The sequence below is a fragment of the Oryzias latipes genome, chromosome 21, assembly GCF_053564925.1.
Source record: "Oryzias latipes strain Hd-rR chromosome 21, Olatipes_Hd-rR_3.1".
Classification (NCBI taxonomy): Eukaryota; Metazoa; Chordata; class Actinopteri; order Beloniformes; family Adrianichthyidae; genus Oryzias; species Oryzias latipes.
Genome location: NC_136257.1, coordinates 9746038 through 9770322, shown reverse-complemented (window position 1 = coordinate 9770322; position 24285 = coordinate 9746038). Strand labels below are relative to the sequence as shown.

General features: G+C 39.5%; 1 protein-coding gene across 4 annotated transcripts in view; it reads left to right on the top strand.

Moving 5' to 3' along the window:
* Window positions 1–23993, top strand: part of tbc1d4 (TBC1 domain family, member 4) — a 37421-nt gene extending 13428 nt beyond the window's left edge. For 2 of the 4 annotated variants that reach the window (XM_011489310.4, XM_078939852.1), the window contains 19 exons: window positions 1157–1246; window positions 1362–1466; window positions 1545–1677; window positions 1752–1843; window positions 1942–2052; window positions 3028–3150; window positions 3578–3637; window positions 5717–5934; window positions 6305–6457; window positions 9303–9460; window positions 10176–10388; window positions 12317–12478; window positions 12604–12762; window positions 14524–14624; window positions 14717–14860; window positions 16837–16996; window positions 17087–17256; window positions 19763–19939; window positions 21923–23993. In XM_011489310.4, the coding sequence (XP_011487612.1) occupies window positions 1157–1246; window positions 1362–1466; window positions 1545–1677; window positions 1752–1843; window positions 1942–2052; window positions 3028–3150; window positions 3578–3637; window positions 5717–5934; window positions 6305–6457; window positions 9303–9460; window positions 10176–10388; window positions 12317–12478; window positions 12604–12762; window positions 14524–14624; window positions 14717–14860; window positions 16837–16996; window positions 17087–17256; window positions 19763–19939; window positions 21923–22153 (2760 nt within the window). In that variant the 3' untranslated portion in view covers window positions 22154–23993. The remainder of the gene's footprint in view (window positions 1–1156; window positions 1247–1361; window positions 1467–1544; window positions 1678–1751; window positions 1844–1941; window positions 2053–3027; window positions 3151–3577; window positions 3638–5716; window positions 5935–6304; window positions 6458–9302; window positions 9461–10175; window positions 10389–12316; window positions 12479–12603; window positions 12763–14523; window positions 14625–14716; window positions 14861–16836; window positions 16997–17086; window positions 17257–19762; window positions 19940–21922) is intronic. The other 2 variants (XM_078939851.1, XM_004081564.5) reach the window with 2 other exon arrangements.
* The last annotated feature ends 292 nt before the right edge of the window (window positions 23994–24285 follow it).

Sequence of the window (24285 nt, the reverse complement as noted above, 5' to 3'; positions counted from 1 at the left end):
GTCAAATTAGTCAAACTTTATTCAACTAATTCACAAACAGTTGAAGCATTCAGAACATAGCACTCTGGAAGGCTACTGACTACAGTACCCATAATGCTCCAGCAATCGATCAATCTTTTGTTGATCAAATTCAAATGAAAACATTTTGACAGATTTTGGAGCGCCATGTACCAAAAAACAATTAATTGAAGATCAGTATAAGCACAACCAAAATTCATACATTAGGATTATTAGTCGGATTACCAATAGTTGAAAATTTTTAAGGATTTAAAGTGTGATTTATGGTCCAAAACATACAGTAAAGGTCACTTAGTTCCGATTTACAAATTTCTGACTGAGAAGCATGAACTACGTGGTCACATACTGTGCACATTTTTTTCACAGCTGACATCAAACTACCTAATACTAAATTAGCTGCAATGAGATGATTCCATATGGTACAGGGTGGCTTTTATTTTGAAAGGAAATTACCGGTAAGTAAACATCTGTCAAAAGGTATAAACATAAGCTTAAAGAAAAAAACAACAATTTTTCCTTTTTTGTTTATATTTTATTGATATAAAAAACAATAGTTTATTTATCATAACAGTAATAATAACATAAATATAGAGCAGTGTCTTATTTCTTGAAAGGGCGAAGTTAGACTTTTTGGCTTTTAATGGGTTACAGTCAGTAAAAGCGGACTTTCATGGCTCTTTAGGTGTTAAAGGTTGCAGACTCCTGGTATAAGTATTTTTGGAGCTTTAGTTATTTATGTATTTTAAACGTTTTCTTTTTTTTTTAAAGTGCTTGATTGGTGTGCCCTCCTACCAAAGTAAAAGCCATGTCTTTCTGAAAAACATACAGCTGCCTTTCTTCATATATTGTCACCATCTCATCTTGAGGCTAATTTGAACAAACTAGAGCAGCACAGTCAATGTGGTGGATAACAAAGAGGTCAGTTATGGGAAAAATCATTGGAGCAGACGTGTTAGCCTTGATTTGCAGCACAGGCTTTGCTGCCTTTTAGTGAGCGGCTAGTGGACATGTGATACTTCAAAATGGGATCCGGCTCACTCAATGGTACGCTTTGATCTGTAAACAGTATGAGGAGGGCATTGTGGGAAGGATACCATGAGAAATGTCACTCTATCTGTCTGTTTTTGTTTTTGCGCAGGTCGGACGCTTCGAGGTGAACCTCATAAGTCCTGACAGTAAAACGGTGGTGCTGGAGAAGAACTTTAAAGATATCTCGTCCTGCTGTCAGGTGGGTCCAGATGTTGCCTCGGAGTGTTTACGCTGAAAGCGTGTATCTCAGCTGCAGTCTGAGGCAGAACACCAAAAATAATGGTATTTCATTTCTGTTTCCTTTGTCTTCTCAGGGTATCAAGCAGACGGACCATTTTGGATTCATCTGTCGTGACACGATAGATTCTGGGCCCAGTCAGTACGCGTGCTACGTTTTCCAGTGTGCCAGCGAGTCCTTGGTGAGTGGCTGAAATGGTTCAAGTGTCATGGACCTCTGATTGGAGTGGAGTAGAGCTCGTCTGTCTGCATGTGTGCAGGTCGACGAGGTGATGCTGACCTTGAAGCAGGCCTTCTCCACCGCAGCGGCTTTGCAAAGCAACAAAACCCAAATCCAGCTGTGCGAAGCCTGTCCTATGCACGGCCTGCACAAACTCTGCGAGAGGATTGAGGGTAAGCCTCCTTAGCAGCGATTCAACCAGACCTCTCTTGACTCACAAATAGACTGCTTCCTCTTTGGTTTCCAGGTCTTTACCCACCTAGAGCAAAGCTGGCCATCCAACAGTACCTCTCTGAATTAACCGATAATGAGCAGGCAGAGGTTTTTGAAAAAGTTCTAGTAAGTTTGACTTCTTCTTAACCAGAACAGATAAAAGTCATGCAACAGTTTTGTTTGGTGTTCCACACATAGTTTATAAGTGTGTTTGTAACCTGCAGAAACACAAACCAGGGTCAGACCAGGAGGAGAATGAGCTGGTGATTCTCTATCTAAGGCAGATCTGTGAGACCAAGCAGAAGTCCCACCTCCACATTGGAGAATCTCCTCAGGTAAGGGTCATGTCAGGCTGAGGAAGTCCAATGTATACAGTAGATGGAATTCCACTGAAGGACACAGGTAGAACTTTATATATGATTTACTAATAAGATTTAAAATACTAGAAGAACCAGAGTTGTTTCAGAAGACATGGATCCATGTGTGGTATTTGATCGCCAAAGCAAGGAACCTCTCAAGTATTTCAAAGTATAAGAAGCTTTGGACATTTATCAGTTTGTGTTAAAAAAAATCGTCAGGCAGACAGAGTGGATTAAAACGTCTGATTTAGTCAAAACCGCATGGAGCAAACGTGGGCACAGAAATATAGGAAATATAAAAGAAAACATTTTGTTCACCAGTCAGTCAAGTTGGTAAGACAGGTTAAGTAGATATTTTTTATTTTTTAATCATAAAAAAACACTGTTTTAACTGATGATCCACATTTAATGATCCACTAAAGGACAATAAATGGTCAGAAACAGAATAGTTCTACATTTCGTTGAACCCTTTTTTGTGCAGATTTTGTCAGAATAAATGTGCTTTAAATCCCTATAAACCGAAAAAAAAATTGTGATTATCAAAGGGGGTGAACCCACTCGCATTAAAAACTGTGCGTTTCTGTTTTTTTTAGACCTGCACAATAGATTGCAAAATTATTGTTATGGAAATATCAAGCAATGCAATACGCATATCGCAAAAGCTGGCAAAAATTGGGATAAATGGTTACCTTGGATGTGCTAAAATAATCTTATGGCAGACTGAAGTATTTAACAAATCAAATAAATCCCTTTCATGCACTTGACCAATCGGATGGACTCCTTCTATGTTAGATGCTCGCCTCCTATGTAGACGAGAGTCATTTGGAGCATCAGTTATGTTGACTCTATTAAACAGTTGGAGTGAAATGGAAATGATGTATTTAGATGTTTTGCCATTTGTTCATGTATCACAAGTTATGTCGTCATGATGTTTTTTTTGTGGGGGGACAGAATGCAGGAAATAGCTCTGCAGCGGGGGACAGCACGACCCACAGCAGTCGCTTCAAACTGGATATTTTCAAGAACAAAGCCCGCACGTCCCTCACCAGCTCCCTGGAGAACATCTTTGCGAGGGTGGGTCTTGTTTTTTTACCACTCCACCCCTGATGGAGTAAAGCTGTATATTTTCCTTCCTGCTCGGCCTTCGTTCCGCTGGCTGCTTCTGTGTCATCCAAGGGATTTGGATTGACCCATATCTGCCAGAGAGATGGCAGAATAATTCCTTTGTGGAAGAATCCAGGCAATCTGAGACCTTTGCTACCATCTGTTATTATCTAACAGACTTTACTGAACAACATGATGATAAATGTCATCATATTTTGAAACATCTGTCTTCTTTTAATCTCTCTTTTAGGATTTTCATGTTTTCTTTCAGTCTGATTCTGTTCAATTTTTTTTGCAAAGAAAAATAGACGCCTTTGTATTAATTAATTCTTTTTACTGTTTCTGGATATCTTGCATTTCTTGCATTTTAAGTTCTGTCTTTACCTTTTTGGATCAGGGTGCCAGCCGGATGCGAGACCGCCTGGGAAGCATGGGAAGCATCAGCAGTTTTGAAAGAGTAAGTATTTTTTAGAAAGAGATTCCCAGCTTGAAGAATTTACCATTTTACCCTTTAAGAAAATGTTGCATGGGGTTTTGTTGTACAATAACATCTATCTTGGCTGAAAAATACCCATGACAGTGTTAGTGGCTCTGCAGTGGAGTCAGTCGACCTTTTACACAGAGAAAACTCCTCCACACTGGACTCTTCCCACATAGTTTCACGGTGAAGCGGCACTGGGCCAAAAGTTTAAATATTTCCACAAGGAATGTGTTTACTGAGGTGTTAGTGAACCATTTGAGGGTGGTGGGGACACTTTGGTGCAAGTTTGAGACCGATAGTGATGGAGTGAGGAAGTAGATGTCAGGTTATCATTTCACAGCTGTGATATATTTGATTTAAAGCAAATGTTTAAGCAGATGTTCACATGCAGTTAAATAAAAAAAACTAAAAATAAACAGTTGCTATGGTTATTTATAGTAATTATAGAGTAACTTGTTGCAGTTGTATTTGAGTCGTATTTACACTTAGCAAAAAGTAGTACCCTTTACGTTTATTTTATTAAGTTTACTCACAGAAGTAACACTGTGTGACTCCTGTTAGGAAACCTCACTGATGTCTTTTGGAAATGTTCTTGCAAAAGCTGCTCTGAGGAGCTCAGTGAAGTAGAGAGCAGCAGTTGAGGGGGACATCACCAGTAATTTCCTAAGATCAACATTTTTGGCTGAATTTAGATGAGGGCTCCTTTACTTTGTATTTGGTTGTATCTCTGTGAAGTTTTCCATTAAAGTCCCTCTCCAATCACCTTTTGATTTATTTCCAAAGCGTTCCCGGGGTTTTTTGGTGTTTTTTAAAAATGTAAAATTATGCAGTTTTTAGCCAAAAAAAGAACAACCTGTGTCATTTTCTAGGACAGTTTCTGCAGAGCGGCAGTAGTTCATTAGAAATTTGAGTCATGGGCAGGACCGTTGGCACGGAGTAAGCCCGCCCACACTTCCCGTCATGCATCTGTTTACATGGTCTCGCTAGTTTACATCCCCACACACCCCCAACATAACATTACCTATAATACAGTTTTGGAGCTATCCAGCCATACAGTTAGATCCAGATTCCAGCTCAGATGAGGAAAACAACGACATACAGGGATCTATTTGTCTAACAGTGGATGCATCAGAATGGAGTGGAGCAGGGAGCTTGTGGCCTGCTATTGTAGATTGTCCTATGTCACTGCTACAACCTTTTACCAATCTGCTCCTTAATTCCTATGATTTTTATAAAGACATACTCAAAAATGCAGTTTTAGGATTCATTTTCTTAATGCATGTTCTCCATCGTGAAAAAAAAACTACAAGTTAAAATGTTAAAAACACAGAAAAACACCATTTTCGTCCGAGTGGGTCTTTAATAAAAAGCTATTTTTTATTGTTGATCTTCTTGATGTAATGCGAGATTTTCCTGAACTTTTTCCTATAAATCATCCAATAGACAGTGATTGTCTGTTTGGCTTATAGTGACACATGCACTCTTGGTTGATAAGGTGCAGATTGACATGCAACAGTTTGTCTCATCACAGGCACAGCTGTTGAATTGTTTTGTTGGGACTTTAGTCAGGATGGGACGTCCCTACGAACAGGAAACCCCTGTTCAGTCTGTTGTCGTCTTTCCTGTCTTTTTCTTTTCTGCCCCGTCAGAATCTGATGATTGGGCCTTCTCGTTTCCCCCTTTTGGGGAGAGCAGCACAAATGTCCCTGCGTAGTCATGTCGGAACCTCTAGGAAGGACGTCTCTAAAAGCATGATGGGAGGAGATTGTAGTTTTTATGCACAGAGGTCCTTCCCACCAATATTCTGCAACCCTGTGAGTCATAGGGTCATTGTCCATTAGAATACAATAGATGTGGGAGTTGCACCATCAGGCACGAGGACGCAGTCACCCAGAATGCAGGACGTAGCCTCTTTGTTGAGCCAGAGTACAAACGGTGAGTCCAGATGTGGGGTTTCTGTCAGGGCGAGATCTTTTAGGTTTCTTGATGTGCATTCTGAGTTGATTTTTGCCCAAATTTGCTTTAATAATCGTTTTCTTTTCCTGACGCTCTCAGCAGGATGAGGAGTCTCCTGGTCAGTCCCCTCCAGGTTCGCCCCCCGCCTTCCCCGACGACGACCCGGAATCTGGGATGCAGTTCCGTCGGCGTGCTCACACCTTTAGCCACCCGCCATTAAGGAAGCGCATCTCCTTTGAAAGTCAACTGTCCAATCAGAGCAAACAGGCTCCTCTGCGCAGACAACTGTCTGTGAATTCAGAGCTGCTGCAGAGCAGGTACAGTCACCTCACCTGGGAGAAATAACTCTCCACTCCATCTTTTTATTAAGCCAGCTGTTGTTATATGAGTGAGCTTTCGTGTTCAGTTTGAAGAAATGCTTACTGTTGCTTCACTATAACACAAGCTAAATATTAAGTTGACCTTCTAATGTGTGCAGACCTAATCTAATCAATTTGCAGGGCTTTGATCAGTCCAGAATCCACAGCCCTCCTGCTCCACTGTCCCAAACAAAAGCCTGTTTGCTTCCTGTCCCAGTTTTTATCCCACAATGACTTCCTCAGATGTTTGTGTGCTCCACGCAGAAGCCCTCTCCCATTGTGTAATCTTTGTTTTTATTTGTGGGCGTTACATGTTCGGCCCCTCCAGTCCCGTGGCCGTTCCCAGAACGCGCAGTGTTTCGGAGAGCGAGTCCTCCTTCAGCCTCCCCTCCTCCTTCTCTGCTCCCACTTTCCTGAAAAGCATTTACCAGGGCTCGCTGGGCTCCCTCAGCTCCCTGGCAGACAGTGGGAGCCTCAAGAGGTGAGAGGGGGCACTAAGTTAACCCCCCTTATATTGACTGAAACCCACCAGCCAGGGACTTGACAAAGGGGATTTCATGGGTGGGATTGAGCAACTGAAATGCACTCTCTGACTTTGGGAGGAGCTGTTGGCTGTCAAATCCTTTTTAACACCCAGCTTTATTGTACCGTTCTTTCCGTCTTGATCTTTCTGTCCAACTTTTTTATGCATAACCAAAAGCCTCTTGGTTTTCCCACAACAACTTTGCAGGCTGGCCCACCCTCATCCTGTTACTCTAAAACAAAGGGGGATGCAGAAAATCGTTTCTTGTATTGCTGACACGCAAGGCTTTTTGCACAGTGCACTGCTGCTGCCATATAAGCTAATCTAACAGGTGCAAATCACTGCGATTCTGGACTATTAATGTCATGGTTTTTATCAGTTAACTTTTCATGTACAGACAGTATTTACACAAAATGTTTAAGTAAATGAACCAAAGTTAAAGGAAAGGGCTAAAATTTCCAAAACGTTGCCATGTTTGTGGCTGCTTCCAGTCTGAATCTATTTGCATGAAAACCTTCATACTTTTCTTGAGCTCATGAAAACGTCCAGGAAAGAATTTCAACCAGTGCTCTGCACAGATTAGCAGAAAAAGTTGTGAGAAGTCTGCTTCAGTGCTGGGTCAGCTCCTGTTTCTCTTTGCTCACATGATCCAACAGGCTCCCGGGGTGCTGACCCAGCTAATTTACCGCTGTAAACGTGGCCGTAGAGATAAGTAGTGTGAATTACAAGCGGTAAAAGGAACTGCATTTTGTTTATTTCACTTTTCCATTTCCCACAGATTTTGCTCTTTTATATATAAATGCATGTCCTAAATCGGGGACTCAGCAAAGCAAAAACACAGTGTTTCATTGAAGAATTCCCACCTATGTTTGCTTAACTTGAATAAATGTGTTTTTATGGTAAAATTGCACATAACCTGAAACTTTAAATTATCCAAGACTGATAAAAGAAGCACACAAAAGGCTGATATCGATAGTAGCTTCTACATCACAACTACAAACTTTTTCCGATTGCATTTTTTCGTCTGGTCCTTATTCACACTGATTTGATGAAATGAATACTCAGAAATGCAAGTTTAAGCTAAATTCATATCCTTCATCATAAGAAAAATTCTACAAGAACATGCTAAAATTACGAGTTTCATCGGAGTGGGTCTGTAAGGACTTTTCAAAATCAAAATGTTTTCCTTTAGTCCATGAAAATGGGGTGAAAGACCTCACTTTATATTTACTTTTTATTAGACCGATTTAAACATGGCAGATTTCTAAACACACCTATTTAATTCCCGTCATTTATTTATTCATAATCTAATTTTAATTCTACATAAGTGAAAAGTAATTTAATTTTAGCTTGTAACTAAAAAGGAGAATCTAATATAGTTTTATATAGAAGTATGACTTGTTTCAAAATGGCCTGCATGGTGGTGCAGTGGTTAGCACTCTTTCCTTACAGTGAGAAGGATCTGGTTTGAGTCTTTTCTGCGTGGAGTTGCATGTTCTTTCCGTGCATGTGCGGGTTTTCTCCAGGCTCTGCAGCTTCCTCACAGTCCCGAAACATGCTTCATAAAGGGAGTGTGGGGTTGTACGTCTCTATGACCCCAAAAGGCATTAAGTAGGTTTGGAAATGAATTACACTGACTTTTAACACTCAAAGTGTAAAATAATTGTTAAACGTGTTCAATATGCAATAAATCAGTCTTTTATGCTTGCATAGCCATTTTTAACATTTACAACACAAACTGTTGCACCTTTGTCAGATCCTCCCAAAACAGAAAAAGTTAACATTTAAGTAAAAATGCAATTAATAGAGCAAGATGGAAAATAAAAAAAAAGAAATTAAATCATATGTTAAAAAATTATGTTAGAATCCGAGTTAACCCTTAGTAGTCTGGGGCCTTTTTGAGTTTCTTTTCTATTTTACGATTTGCACTATTTATTTATCTTTAAAGCTGTTTTTTGGCAATGTTTGATATGCATCGTTTTGTTATAACCCCAGCTTCTTATTCTGATATTTTTTATTATATTACACAATAATTTCAGCTAAAACTGTCAAAATAACTCAACTCTAAGTGGTAAAGTTTGTCTTTTTTAACTACAAAAATTGAGATCAAATAGTTTTTATGTTTTATAGTAAAAGATCAAACTTGTAGAAAAAAGATAAAAATGTTTTTTTCAACAAATGAAGCAAAGACCAGCTCATAACTATGTGAAAAATGTCAACAAAAACAAAATGGGCGAAGCTCCACTAAGCTTTATTTTACGGTCCAAGGATTTATTCCAAGGGACTATTTATTCAAACAATTATTTCTTTACTTGTTATGTTTGCTTTAAACCAAAACTTTTAAAGCTAAAAACTTTTTGAAACATTTATGTTACGTTTTGATATAAAACTATAATGACAAGAGGGTGTTGTCATTCCCACATGATTGTCAACAGTTGATCTGAACTCACTGGTGAGTCTAGAGACCACTAAGGGTTAATGTAGTTAAAATACGTTTATTTTTTTTCCAGCTGTGTCATATTTGTTTTAAGTGGGTTGGCTATATTATTTAAAAAAGCCAAGCTGTCCTGGAACTCAAAAATCATCTATTTCAGAGAACAGGCATGCATGGCGACTGCTTCATTAACACGTACTCTTGGATTTACGGTTTTGAAATGAATATGCCTGACATCATCATTTTTTTTTGTGGTGTGAGGTTACCTCGGCTCTGTGTGTGTGGACTCTGTAAAGGAGAGGAGTGTCACTATCATGGACACTCGACTCCTTCCTCACATGTCTTTAACGGGGCTCCTGTTTTATGTAGCAATGGCGAAGGCAGGAAAAGGAGTTTGTCTGGCTGCAGCAGCGACTTGGTGAGCGCAGGTCCCCCCCAGACCCCACGCAGGGTCTCCTGGAGGCAGAAGATCTTCCTGAGGGTGGCTTCGCCCATGAACAAGCCGTCTGCATCCATGCAGCACACAGGTGCGGTAACATAATCCCTGCAGCATATGCTCGATGAATAATCCACAGCTTCAAAGCTGACGAGGCTTTTTCTTCTCGACAGAAAAGCTTCACTTAAACCAAAAATGCTGTGTAAATGCTAAACTTATTGTTTTCTTTGTAATTAATGTTATTTACTGAGAGTTTAAAAAATGCTAACACCAAAAGAATTTCATTCAAGCTTTGGTAAATGATTATATTTTTTTTATTTGCCATTTGGAAGTGATAAAGACAAAAATATCTTTTTTTTTTATTAATTATAAGACCAAAAAGCGCAATGAATATAAAGATCCTCTCTGAGTATTTGGTTTGCTTCTTTTGACACTTGAAACAAATCCTTTAAGTCCTGCAAGCTGGTGGATGCTCAGCACTACTGAGGTCAGTGGAGTTCGTTCTGCAGCTTTGTCTGCATACATGCACATGCTGCTGTTTTCAACGTCTGCAACCAGTTGAGAAGGAATTGGCTTGTTTCTTTACAGGTAGAAGCAATAAGATGCTGGTGTTGACCTGCAATCACACCACCCTCTGCATCATGCATTTAAGCCCCTTTTTCCAATAAAAAGCGCGTTCACAACTCTTCTTTTCACGTGTAGCTACCTGAACACTCAACTTTTTTTTTTTTTTTTTTTTTTTACATTTATAACTGTAGAGAATATTTTGAGTCCCGTTTTTCTTATGGTGATCACTGATCTTTTAGATGACTGTCCTGCCAGTGAGCTGCTGCCTCTGTCTCCTTGTGCCTTGGACGCCAGTCTGGACCATCTGAGGGGTCTTTTGCCCATGGCACACAACCAGTCACCTGCAGGGAAACCAAAAAAAACAGGAGCAGACTACCGGGCTCTCTGGAAGACTGCCATCCATCAGCAGATACTACTTCTGCGCATGGAAAAGGAAAACCAGAGACTAGAAGGTAAACATTAGTCACTATTTTGGGAGTTTTGCACATAAAAACTGACCCTTCTAAATGAGTGTTACAAAAGAAGAATGCCATTTTTTGGAGGGGATACATTTTCTCTTCATCTATCAGCTTCAGGTTTCAGATATTGGTTATGTTCCGGTGTTAAAAACATTAGTTGCTAAAAATTATGAGAGCATAACACAGACAAAAAAGTTCTGCAAGTGTTTTTTGTTTGTGAATCCACTTAAAATGTGTACAGTGTTCCCTTGTTTTTTGCAGAGGTTGTCTTCCATAAGTAACCTGTGATAGATGAAATCTGCAAAGTAGAATTACAGATGTTTTAAGGATATAAAACTCCTCACTGCACACTTTATACACTTTTCTCAGAAAGAAATGATCAAGTTTTGTTTTACCCTTTTCACACTTTCACACTTTAAACTCTCAAAGTTCAAACCTTCATAGAAAAATAAGTCCAGTGTTATAGAATGAAAACTAAGATCTGCTCACCCTCAAAGACTTAAATAGATGTAGCTAACTGAACACATTCTGTACAGGAGACACAGGCATGGAGGATAGTGATTGACAAGATCAACAGCCAATCAGGATGCAGAACACAATGCGCTGTCAAATAAAACAGGAAGCAAAATTGCAATGAAAAAAAAACCTAGAGGGATGACGAAAAATGAATATAGTAAGAGAAAACTGCTTCTGCAACATTATAGCACTGCAGGTCTGCCACGAGCTACATAGAATGACCTGAAACACTTGATGCTACATCAACAATTAACAATAAAAAACAGAATTTGAGGTTTTTATTACGTTTTTGTGGGAGCTCAACTTTCCAATGTCCATTTCAAAGCTTTTTAAAATACCCCTCTTATCATCTTTTGATGCCAGTGGTCTTTAATTATGATTTTGCTTTTCTTAGCCAATATAGAAAAAAATGGTGTTGTTTTTTAGGACATAGTTTCTGCAGAGGGGCAGTATTTCGTTAGAAATTCACCTCTGAATTGTGGGCGGGACCGTTAGTGGGGAGCAGTCCCGCCCCCACTCCCATCAATTCATCTGTGGACACGCTCTTCTGCTAGCTTACAATCCTTCAAACCCCAACCTAACATTACTGGAGCAGCAAAAATGGCGAGCAATATGGGAGGTAGTTGTTTAAGCGGCGATTCTCAATTACTCTATTAACAATTAACACAAAATATCAGTTCATCTTTATTTCTTACAATCTGTTTCAAAATTCGACTCAATGTTGTTTTTTGAAAGCTATTAAAAGTATCAGGCAATTGTTTTGTAACTTCTTTGTTACCAACCTTAATTTTAATTTAATTTTTGCACTATTAAAACAATTTATCGGCTAATAAAGATATCTGGGCTAAAAAAACAACAACATATTTTTCCGTCTTGTGTTCTGAACGTTTCTCTTTTCCTTTGTTTGCCACTATGACATCAATGCTGGTCTGAGAACCTAACTGTGAAAAACTATTTTCAATAGAAGGTAAGTGTTGCTGAAGGAACCTTTGGGGGTCAAGGCCGAGGTTTTGCATGAAGTTGGTGGCTGGCTGTTATAGTCTTCTCTTTTTTTTTTTGTCGTGCATGCTCAGAAACCGTCAGACCTCATGGTGTTAGTGTTCCTCTTCTCCATTTGTGTAAGACATCTCTATGTGGAAGTAGCTTCTACATGTCTGCAGTGCAAGGAGACACATTTGTCATTGAGGGTCGTGGGTTTCAAGGAGGGGGCTGGGCTGCAAAAGGTGAAGCTTATGGTTTTTTTTTACAACTTGCTCCTGAATGTGATGTTTTAGATCATAAACGTGAAGGTGAACATGCTTTCTTTTACGTTTTCTTCTCATTTTCTTTTCACCCAAAAGATTAACTGTATAGTTATTGAAAATGCTTTTTCTTTTTTCATTTTTTGGGTGATTTGGGCTTCACAGCGAGCCGAGACGAGCTGCATATTCGCAAGATGAAGCTGGACTACCAGGAAGTGAGTCAGTGCTCCAAAGAGACGCAGGCAATGTGGGAGAAAAAACTCACGGCTCCAGGCAGGACAACAAACCCACAAAACAAGGAGGACCTCTATAGGGCCGTATGCCAAGGTGAGAAACTCTAGCCTTAAGTAAGCTAAAGTAAAAACACCAATAATGGCATTTTTTCTTATAGTTATACAAACAAAACCTTAGAAAATGGCTGCCAAGGCTCTATTTCTAAACTTCTAATGCAGGACTTCCAAAGAGCAGACGTGGCGATGTCTGGCTGCTCGTTTCCCATCAGCATCGGCTGCGGCACAGACTGCCCCAGCGTCAGCTTGCCCCAGACACCCCTTACCATGACCTGCTCAAGCAGCTCACCGCGCAACAGCACGCCATTCTAGTGGACTTAGGTGAGCAGGCTGCCTTCACACATTTTTTCTGCATCCGTATTTTTCATGAACTACAGTCAAACATGCTTGTTGAGACATGGCAGATGGAAATATTGCAAACTGACGTTTTTTTTATCTGCAAAAGGAGGGTGTGGGATTAACGTCTGTTGGTTTAAGATTTAAACAACTTTGGATTTTGCTTCAAACCAGTTCTGCCGGCGTTTGGTGCGGCCAGAGAGAATGATCAAATTATTCAGGGGGCTTGTTAAATTGTGAAAAATTAGGACGTAAGACAGCTAACATAAGCGTAACACATCTTTGAAATGTCAACCACGCATCCAACTGTCCAACATGCAGAATGTGTTGTGACCTTACAAGCAGAAATGATGTGTGCCATTAAGCTTTTTAAGAAGTGCAGGTGAAGGACAACTGCTTGTGTTCTTATCTTTTTTAAAATAAGTCTGTCTGAATCGGTGTAAACTTGAAAAAGTCAGAACAAATCAGAGCCTGAGCTGTGCCAAAAAAAACATAAACACTGCCGTGATACTTAATTACTCAACAGGTTACTACACAAGTTCATGTTGTTGCAGGTTATTGTAAACCTGCGACTGGATTTTGTGGTAAAATTTTATAATAATGGTATTAATGTTAGTTGATGCATAATTAAGTCACAATTAAATAAAGTATTACTGTTATGCATTATGTTGCATTTCTAGCAAACTATGGTTTATTACTCAACCTTACTTAAATCATTGCAAACCATTGATAAAAGTTTCCCATACTTAGCATTAATATGCATCAACAACATGTTTGTTAACATATATGTAAAGCCCTAATAACATCAGGAGTAATAATTAACTGTAGAGGTTATTGCTTAGGAAATGGATGATACCTTCCCTGTTATCTGAAATCTAGTCTTAGTGTTACTCTCTGAAAAAGATTTCAATGCAGAAAATAGAGGTTTCAACGTACGAAAACAAAGTTCCGACCTACAATGAAAGTAACAACACGGAGCGGACAGTATCAAGAGTTACCGCAATGAATCAGTCTGAGAACTTCTTTATTCAATCACATGCGTGACTATAAGCTGCCAGCTTAATATTCTATGCTATGTTCACACTTTACTTTACATTTCCAATAATCATTTCATAATGAATAACTATGGTTGACTTAATGCTTATGAGGTTATTTTGCATTTATTAAAGATTAGGTCAGGCTAAATTTGTAAGTTTTGCTTCTTAACTTCTAACAAACAACCTGAGTAAATAATTACTCCAGACATTAATAAGACTTAACACATATGTTAACTAATACGTTGTTGATGCATACATATTGCTAAGTAATTGCATGGCGAAACTTTCATTAATGCTTTCTAATGCAGTAGGTACGGTTAAATAGTAAATCATGGTTCATTGCTAACTAATGCATTAAATAATGCACATAGTAATGCAAAGATATGCGTAAAAGTAACTGTTAACACTTTATTTAACAGTTAATTAATGCTTAATTATGCACTAACAAATATTAATAAAGGGATTCTTATTATAAAGTGTTAACCCAGTCCCAGGGCCCCAGACAATCAGAATTAACTACAGTGGTAGTAAAACCCACAATGTCATGTCCCTGTATGAGGACGCCAAGTCTCAAGAGGTTAAATCGCTTAATTAGAGCCATTTAGTTTTTAAATAGGGTTACAGATAGTTGAATGTAACTCCTCCAGTTCTTGTTTTTTAAATATTTATTTTTTCGTGCCTTGGAAAAAAAATGGTTATGTCTCCTCAGGTCGGACCTTTCCCACACATCAGTATTTCTCTGCTCAGCTTGGCGCAGGCCAGCTCTCCCTGTACAACCTCCTGAAGGCCTACTCTCTGCTGGATACAGAGGTGCTGTGATCCTCTTTGTTTTCCTCATTGATGTGCAGCGGACCTGTGTGATTTACCGCTCACGGGGCTAAGCTGTTGTTGGCTCCGCACAGGTTGGCTACTGCCAGGGGATCAGCTTTGTGGCTGGAGTCCTGCTGCTGCACATGAGCGAAGATCAGGCGTTTGACATGCTCAAGTTCCTGATGTACGACCTCGGCATCAGACGACAGTACAGACCAGACATGGTCTCTCTGCAGGTAAGTGAGCCAAAAAATAAACAGACGGTTAGATGAACCACAACACTGCAACCTCCTGCTTCTACTGGAATTTAGTCAAATAAAATGAGATGTTATCTCTTTGTGCGCCAATACTGAATTTAAACAAATTAGGAACAATTTGCTGTTTTTACAAAGCATGATATCATTTAGAAAAACAATCTTAATGTATAAAAATAGGTTTTCTAACATCAGTAATCATTGCAAACCTACTTAAAGCGCTTGAAAATTCAAAGTTATTCAAAAATGTACAATGTACAGCTTTTACAAATCCCAGTTTGAATTTAAAACAAGCTGCTTCATAAAAACATGTTTGAAGTTCAGGTTAAGACAGACGTTTTTAAAAAAGTTGGCTTTTCATATGATTTGAGTTTAACAACTGATTTCAAACATTAAAAATAATTGAATACTGCAGTACAAAATTACAAAACACCAACATCAAACCTATTTCAGTTGCAAAGTAATATGTTGATTAGAATATTAAGACATTTATGGAAAAATATGGCTTTGATGATATTTTCCCTCTGGCTTTGCTTTTTGGTTTGTTTTTTTCCAAACAAATGCATTCTTTTTTACTTACATACCTTAGTGCTCTTTTTGAGAAGAATATTGTTGCCCATTTATTTTTCTAAAGATATTTCTAAATTCCATGTTGGACGTGGTGCCATTACAAGCATCCCTGTCCTTAATAAATCAGATTACAAAAACCTTTCCTTTCACTTTACAGATTAAAATATTCACAATTATATTTACTTTTAATCAGACAGACCCCTATTACAGAAACATTCACAGCAGAAAAGCTATTTTCAAGTGACAATTAAAATGTTTGTGACACTTTTAAACAAACCAGGTTGACGTAATGAAGTCACTTTTCCTTAGACCTACTAGGGGCTTGATTTAGATGCTTCACATCCAGCCTTAAAGGCCCCGTATTACCCACAAATGTTTTGTAGTTTTTGACAAGAATGAAATTTATCTTTGGTCAACTTTTGATGGTTATCATGAATCAGTGAAATTCTGTGTTCTCTGCGGTTATCACAAACACCAGCAATATGTTCAAAAGCATCCACAGTGTAAAGGTATTCAGTTAGACAACAGAGTGTGGGTATATGGTTTTTATTAGTTAACACCCCTGAGGAAAGACCAATCAAACATGTGGAAGCACATGTTCTGGGCATGCGTAGCCTTGCAGAGTGCAGCAGCTGTAAAATGAGCAAATCCCGTTGTTTTTCTGTTCCAACAGAGTTGTTACAGTCAGGACTCTGCAGATACAACATACTGTAAAACAGTATCATCGTAACATGCAGCACATTTTCAGACCAGAGTAAAACAGCAGAAAAGTCAGTTCTAGCAAACTGAAGTGTTAGATGTCACTCCTGCTGCAGATCTTCATGCAGGTTGCAGCAAACATTAGTGCGGCGCCCCCACCTTTTAGTGAAACCACACCTGCTCTGTTAGCTTGAGTTAAACATCAGCTGACCTGACCGGCGCTGAAGCATCAGCAGGCGTGGTAATATTTAATCTGCATCAGGGGGTTATTCCTCCGGGTGCTCTCTGTATGCACTGAGGTTCTGCTCTTTAAGGACGACTCAAAGAAAACATTTATGCCATTCTATCTGTGGTAAGGTTTTTATCTTTGCAACTTTCAGGATGTTGACAGTAATAATTGGTCTAATTTTAGCCTGGGCCAACTTCTGCTTCTCTTTTCTTTGCGCTGCACTGTTCGCTGTGGTTAAACGCTTACGGCTCCTCAGGAGCGTGGACTCGACGCCTGTCTGAACAAGTTCTTAAAAACCGCACAGCTAATCTATTGAGAGTACCTGGATTCAGCTTTGTTTAAAAGTTAGTAGCTCCTAGATTACACCGATAGACTGTCAACTTTGGATCCAGATTGACCAGTTTGTTTTGAGACTCCATGTTCTAACCTGAGTGTTTGTTATCTGCCCGCTTTATCACAGATACAGATGTACCAACTCTCCAGGCTTCTGCACGACTACCACCGAGACTTGTACAGTCACTTCGAGGAGCACGATATCTGCCCGAGCCTCTACGCGGCGCCGTGGTTCCTCACTCTGTTCGCCTCACAGTTCCCGCTTGGCTTCGTGTCCCGAATCTTTGGTACCTTCTGGAGTAACAGCATCCATTATTGCACACCTAAAAATCCAGCATTTTGGTAATTACTGTCATTTTCTTGTGTTTTTCTCTTAGATTTTGTGTTTGTCCAGGGTACTGAGGTGATCTTTAAGGTGGCCCTGTGCCTGCTGGGCAGCCACGAGAAGGAGATAATCGAGTGTGACAGCTTTGAGAGCATTGTTGACTTTCTGAAGACGGCACTCCCCACACTCACACAGGCACAGATGGAGCAGACCATTGCCAAGGTACAGAGAGAGAAGTGGTACTAAAAACAATCCCAGCCTTTTAAAGCATGAATCCCAACAATACAGGTGGAGTTACAAGTTAGAGCATGAAAGTGCAGCAAGTCCAGCTTTGTTATCACGGGAAACTTTTATGAGCAAGTGTGATCACGAGAAACTGTTTTTTGTTTTCTAACGACTCACTTAGGATCGGTCCTTCAGGTGTAGAGACAAAAAAGATTGAGGCTTAGTAAAGAAAATGGAAAAGTGATTATTTCAGAAGGTTTGGGCATACATTTTTTTTGGTAATATTAGATTAAAATTAATGCTACACACTCCTCAAACTGCCTCTGCCATCCTGGTCAGAGCTGCATGTGACAAATTAATAAAAAACAAATATTTTTAAAAATGGCGGCTTTCCTGTTGGTTTTATCTCCATAGCAACTATTTTGTTTTTTGCTTGTCTGGGGGTGACAAACAGATCTAAGTAAGTTATACAAAAAATTGGCAAAAATAATTTTTTGGATTTCCTTGGCAACAGAGGTTTTTTGTCAATCACAGCCACATCCCTAATATGTTTATATTGTATGTAATATCTTTTTGTTCAGTTTGAGCCAACAATTAATGTAACACATTTTTACATGATTCCAGTAAAAAATGTTTGAGCAACAGGAACGCCACTTTGGCGAGCTCACCAACGCTGTTCAAAATCTACAAACTTTAAAACCAGCATTTTTTTCCAAGTAGCTTCCTAATGATGCTCGAAGAGTTAGGAGGGTTTTGAAAATCCCTAAAAGGACTTTACATTTCTAGAAGATACTAAACGTGACTTTTTTTTGTTGAAAATTCAAGATGGCAAGGTCAAAGGTCAACTAAACTTGGTCTGTTGTTTTAGACTTAAACAGGTGGCATATGTGTGAGATATTGTTGTTCTCATATTGTACCAAAATGTGAAAATCCACTTATTTTGGTCAAAATGGGTGCAGTTGTTGGCCCTGGGGCCGTCCCATAATAATTTAAAAAAATCTTTTGGCTATCTCCAACAGTGTTTTTTGTTTTGTTTGTGGATTTTCAAATCTTTTTTTAGCCTAGAGATTTTAGCCCTATTCATTGTTTGATGGTTTCTCTTTCTGTGATGGCTTCCTCATCAGGGGTGTGTGTGTGTGTGTGTGTGGGGGGGGGGGGGGGTCATTCACAATGCTTATAATTCATTTCCACCAAAACTGTGTGTGTGCAACTTTTGGTGAGTTTTGACAGGGGACTGCTGTGGGGCATAATGACATTTCCCAAATGTAATTGAGTGTTATCAGAGAAACACAGATCCCTTTAAAATAATTTCAGGGTTAAAAGAAAATATGATAAATTAAAGTGAATGCCTTCTGATGTATGAATTGTCAGTTTGAGTTTAGTAAAAGCAAATAAAAAAAAGGAACATTTAAAAAATATCTCAAAAAGGACAGGGAGGGATGTTGGGAAGGAAATTAATGATCTATTTTTAAAGGAAACACCTGAATACTAGTTCAGTGTTTGGAGGACAAAAACTCTGAACTGCAGATGTGCTGTTTGGATATAAATCTACAATTATCCAGACCACAGGAGACTCCAGCAACTAGCAGCAGTTCCAAAGATGAGAGATCGGGCTTTTCTGGTGGTCTGCAACCGTCAACACTTAAAGAGCCATTCGGGTCAAGTTCTCACTGACCACAACCCAGTAAGAGCCACAAAGACTTACCTCACCTGTTAGAAAAATAAAAAACACTCCTTTGTATTTATCTTAGTGTTACTATTATGATAAATATAAATGAGCTATTTTTGGGCATATATAATACATGAATATGAAATAGTTTATACCTTTTGATAGAGGTTCACATGACTTCCTTTCAAAATAAAAGACCAGTCATCTCAATGCAGCAAATGTAGTAGTAAAGTAATGTCATCAGTAATAATTATTAAAACATTTTTTTTACCATGTGTGGTGCATCCCAGTCTGAAATTAATAAGTCTAATTCACCAAAATAAAATCAGAACTACTTGAGCAACCCCTACTGTATTTTTCTAACCATAAGGCGCATTCAAAATCCTTGAATTTGTTCAAACACAGAAAGTCCGCCTTATAAGCTGGTGCGCCTTAAGTATGATTGTGGCTGATGTGTTGACCTCAAATGGATTTTCTATGGTACACAGAGCTTAAAAATCTAAATCAAAGTGTTTTAAAAGGACTTTAATAAACACCAAAGGATTGATAGATTGTTGGAGAATTACAGCTACCATAGTCAAACTACACAGGAACCTCATGGAGTCATATGTACAGCCCTTCAGCTGTTTGTGAATGAGTTGAATACATTTTGAATTAGTTTACTTTTTGTACTCTACTTCTTACTTTTTACTATTACCACAGAGCAGAAGCTTTGGGCTGCAGACCCTTGTGGTATTCCATGTAATAATAGGCACACACAAAAAAAACTCAACAAGGGTATCTTTTTAAAGTTTTTAAGCTACTTGACACAAAGTGTCGCCTGTTGTTCTCCAGGTCATAGAGATGGACATCTCCAAGCAGCTGCATGCTTATGAAGTGGAGTACCACGTCCTGCAGGATGAGATGTTGGACGCCGGGCCGCTGCCTGATGACTCAGAGCGTCTGGACAAACTAGAAAAGACAAACACTCAACTGAAGAAGCAAAACATGGACCTGCTGGAAAAACTTCAAGTAAGGAGTAGAAGGAGCCAGCAGCTTTTTTTATCTTTAAAGTTCCACTCTGATGATCTATTTTAAAAGCATTCCCAGTGGTCTTTTAATTATGATTATGCTGCTTTAGTCAAAATTTTAAAAACTGCCATTTCTTGGACATGGTTTCTAAAGAGCGGCAGGGCTTCATTAGAAATTCACCTCTGAACTGTGGATGGGATTGTTGGCGTGGAGTAAGCCCGCCCCCATTTCCCTTCACCTATGTGTTTACAGGCTCTCCCACTAGCTTGTAGGCCCTCACTCTCCAAACCTAACATTAATGGGGCTACAAAAATGAGGAGCAGTAATGGAGCTATCCAGGCATACAGTTTAGAGCCAGATGCCATCTCAGAACAGTAACCTGAAATATAAAAAAGAGAAACTCTTAAACAATTCAATAAGTTGAATGGGTTTTATTGGCCACTTTACCTTAATTCTATTACTTTTGCTTTTGGATTACTTTTATTTAAACTTAACTTCCATGTTTCCAAAGTGCTTAAAGTCTGAAATCCTTCTTCAATCCAGACATTAGAAACCAGCTGTTTCAGTTAGAAAGATGATTTGGCCCGAACTCTGGAATCTCTGACGGTCAAGAATTCCTTTGTGCTCCAACACAAACTTTGAAGGAGAAATAAACTGTTTACCTCTGATTTCATCAAGAATATTTGCAAACTATTAGAACAGGCTGTTCCATGTTTGCGTCTGCTGGTCGTCATGACAGTTAACAGTAGAGCAGAGATGCTGTCACATTAACCCAATGAACTGTGGGATATGAAACAAAAAACCACAGTGGCTAGACAAACGCACATTTTTAAGCTTTATTATTTTAGGACATTTTTAAACTGGAAAATGGTGTAAACTTGTATCGCGCTTTTAAAGGCACAGTCCCATTCATCCCTTCACACACACAGTCTCACACTGAAGGCGGCTCCGCTGACGAAGAAAGGGCGCCAACCTTTTTACATGATCTGACTCTGGATCCCGCGGGAAGCCACACCGCTAATCACGATCTTTAGTTGTTATTTTTGTCGGAACTGAGAGACATTAACCACGTCTGATTGGTTAGATTGATGACTTATATGATTAAGCCCTCAAGAATAATTGGCTAAGGCAGTTAAAGTGGTCGAACGTTTTTTAAAACAAACACATAAAATCAGTATTTTATGATTTATTATATTCCTAACCACTGGGTGTGAATCCTGCACCTGTTTGGATGAACACAGAGTTTATATCCTGGCAATGGCAAATGTTTTTTAGCTCAGTTAGTCGCAGCACACCGGTTGAAAAACACTGGTTAAAGAAGTAAATGCATCAGAATGGAATGGAGCAGGGAACTTGTGGCATGCCGTAGTTGCTCTTACATCACAACTGCAATCTACCGTATTTCAAGCGACATTTTTTTTTTCTGCTCCTGATTCTCAACAATTTGAATAAAGAAAACTCAAAAAAGCAGTTTTAAGCTTAATTTTCTTTATGCATGTCCACCAGAAAAATGCCACAAGAACATGTTAAAAACACCAAAAAAACAGGATTTTCATTTGAGTGGGTCTTTAAAAACACTTATGTTTGGTTTTATTAGCAGTAGTGTCTCACATTGCCAATAGATGGCGCCAAAGCACAAGTTGAAACCGCAAACCTTGGAAAGGCGAAAGTGACTTTTAGGTGTTACTTAATGTTATTTACTCAAAGTTTAAAGCTGTGGAGGAGGACTCTTCCTCAAGTGAGAGATGTTTAAACAGATTCAACAGTCTTGTTCATAAAGTAGTTACAAAACTACCGTATTTTTAGAGTGTTCTCCACAAAAGTTATGTCTGAAACAAAATCAGCCCAGCAGAGAGTGTGTCTGCTGAAGGTCTCTCCACACTTCCACTTGCATTATCAGAGCTTGTAACTTCTGCCTTTTGTGCTCGCTCTGCTCTGCTTTCAATCAGCATTAACTGTGATGAACTATTTTGGATCCTCCAGGCTGCGCGGCAGAAGATCCAAACGCTGGAGACCAGTGTGGAGAGCTTCCTCTCCCGGGAGAGCAAAATGAAGCACATGATTCGCTCCCTGGAGCAGGAGAGGGCAGCGTACCAGCGGACCATTGAACGCATGCGCTCGTGCCTTCCCCCTGACGCCTTGACAGATGTGGAGATGACCCAGATCAAAACAGGACCCAACGGGAAAGCCAAAACCGCAGCCAAAAAGCCCTGATGGTAACCGAGGGGAGTGGGGGGCGGGGGCTGGCTGCTCCAGGCAAACGCACTGGCAGACACTAAGTTTGACAAATGAAGTGGAAGGCTGCTGAGCTCCGCTGCGTCTCCGTGTTGCTGTAAAGGAGCCCTTTGCAAGACTGTGAAGTCTCCAGATAAAGCAGACTGTGTGGGAAACGTCTATGTGATGTTTGTCTGCAGCAATTGTGGTGGGAGGACAGTTTCAGTTATATTAGCAAACCGAGAGTTTCCATGGTGCATGAAAGCACCGTGTCTCACCGCCTGGCTTGAAGGTGGGGTCAAGACTCTAATCACAGGGGAATTTGTGGGCCTGACACCAGTGGAAAACATGTTTTTGAGCACTGCCTTGATGTGTTTACTACCTGTCTGAAATAAGTCAATAGAAGTGCCTGCTGGCAAGTGATCCGTCAGAACTCAGGGTCATCCTAAAGCCATTACCAATGTGTGGTCCTTTAAACTGCTTTGGTATCACTTTTATTTCACTAAAATCAGTTATCCTAATGACCCCGAAGATCATTTGGTTTCTCACCCCCAAAGGTACTCGTTTTGCATTTGTTTTCATCACACTGTTTTTGTGTTGTTTTTTTTAATCGAGTTGATCTTCAGCTGTTGCATTTGCTGCTGCTGGAAGAGGAAGTGCTCCTTCCAAAAGCTTAGACAGGATGTGAGGTCGTCTGCCTCCTCGGTTTCCTGTGTGTCTGGTTGCTTCTTTTTTAGCACCACCTTCAGACTCAGAGACGAAACTGGCTCGCCCCAGGAGCCCCGGCGTCAACTAACCGAAGCCGGGGAGGGATCCGAAGGCGCAAAGGTCAGCTGAGTTTCCACAGAAATGAGGATTTCAAATATCTAACTCAGATGCAGAAAAAGAATCATTTAAATTCTTGTTTTATTTTTTTCAAATGCACACAGACTCAATTCGAGCTGTGGTGCTGGCTTCCTCCTCATTTTTATTGTGTTCCACCTCCATAGCTGCCGCACCATCACTGCTCCAATTATGTTAAAAGCTAAATGTTCTTGGTCTGCTCTCCTTTCACAAAACATCTTCAAACTGAGGTTGCAATGAAATCCTGCAAGATTTTTCACTCCTCTAGGATCTAAACTTTGTTTTTCCTTTTTAAACTATTCAAGTGGACAGTTTGTCTCACAGGACTGTGCTGGGTCTTCAGATACTATTTGTACTTTTCTATTTTGTTACCTAAGCAAAAATGTCAACTGGAAAGACTACCAGCTCCGGGATAAAACCCTTTTTTTTTTGAGGAGTAACATCCTTTAAAAGGATCACCTCATAATAAAAAAAAGACAATGTTAAACGGATTAAAGGAGGGTGAAATCCGCTCCCTCTATCATTTCTCTCCATAAAGATGCAGCGATCGATGGTTGATGCCGATCCTGATTTCAGGCAGACGTGAATGTTTGCATGCAAAGAAAATGCTGCTACTATTATCAAAAAGACAAATCACTGAACCAAAGCGTTTTATCCATACATTAAGAATAGTAAAATCATTCAAAATGAATGGATGAACTGTCAATAAAATGTACAAAAACACCAAGAGATACCAACTGTTTGGCAAAAGCTTGATATGTGTTTTCACTTGTGCCAAATGTTTTGCGGTTTCATTTGTATTCCTTGAGTTGTCGACGCTAAATGTGGAGTACCGTACTTTTCTGTGATCACAAACGCCTGTTGGTTTACGTTGGGTGCTCTGATTCCTGACTACTGAGTAGTGCCTGAATCGCCGTGTTCACACTGTTGACGTTAGAGCTACACAAAAAGCAAAGCAACTGCAGTGAGTGCTTCAATAAACCTCACCTTGCCTTTTTTTCTTCTTCTTCCCCCTCCTTTCTGTTCATGGCCGAATGTCTTTCCCGCACAGCAATCTCTCATAAAGAAAACATGTTCCTTTAGCACCACGAGTGTAGGATGTAGCCTCAAGCTGGAGCGCTCAGAGTGTGTGTCTACAGTAGTTTTTGTGTAAAGGCCAAGGTAAGCTAGGACAGTTTTAGGAAGTCTATTTAGAGGCTTTTCAAGCGCTGTTCTTTTGTTAATGTCACGCTAAAAAGAACTACAGCAAAAATCCTTATTGAAATTCTCACCTAGCAGAGAGAAAAAAA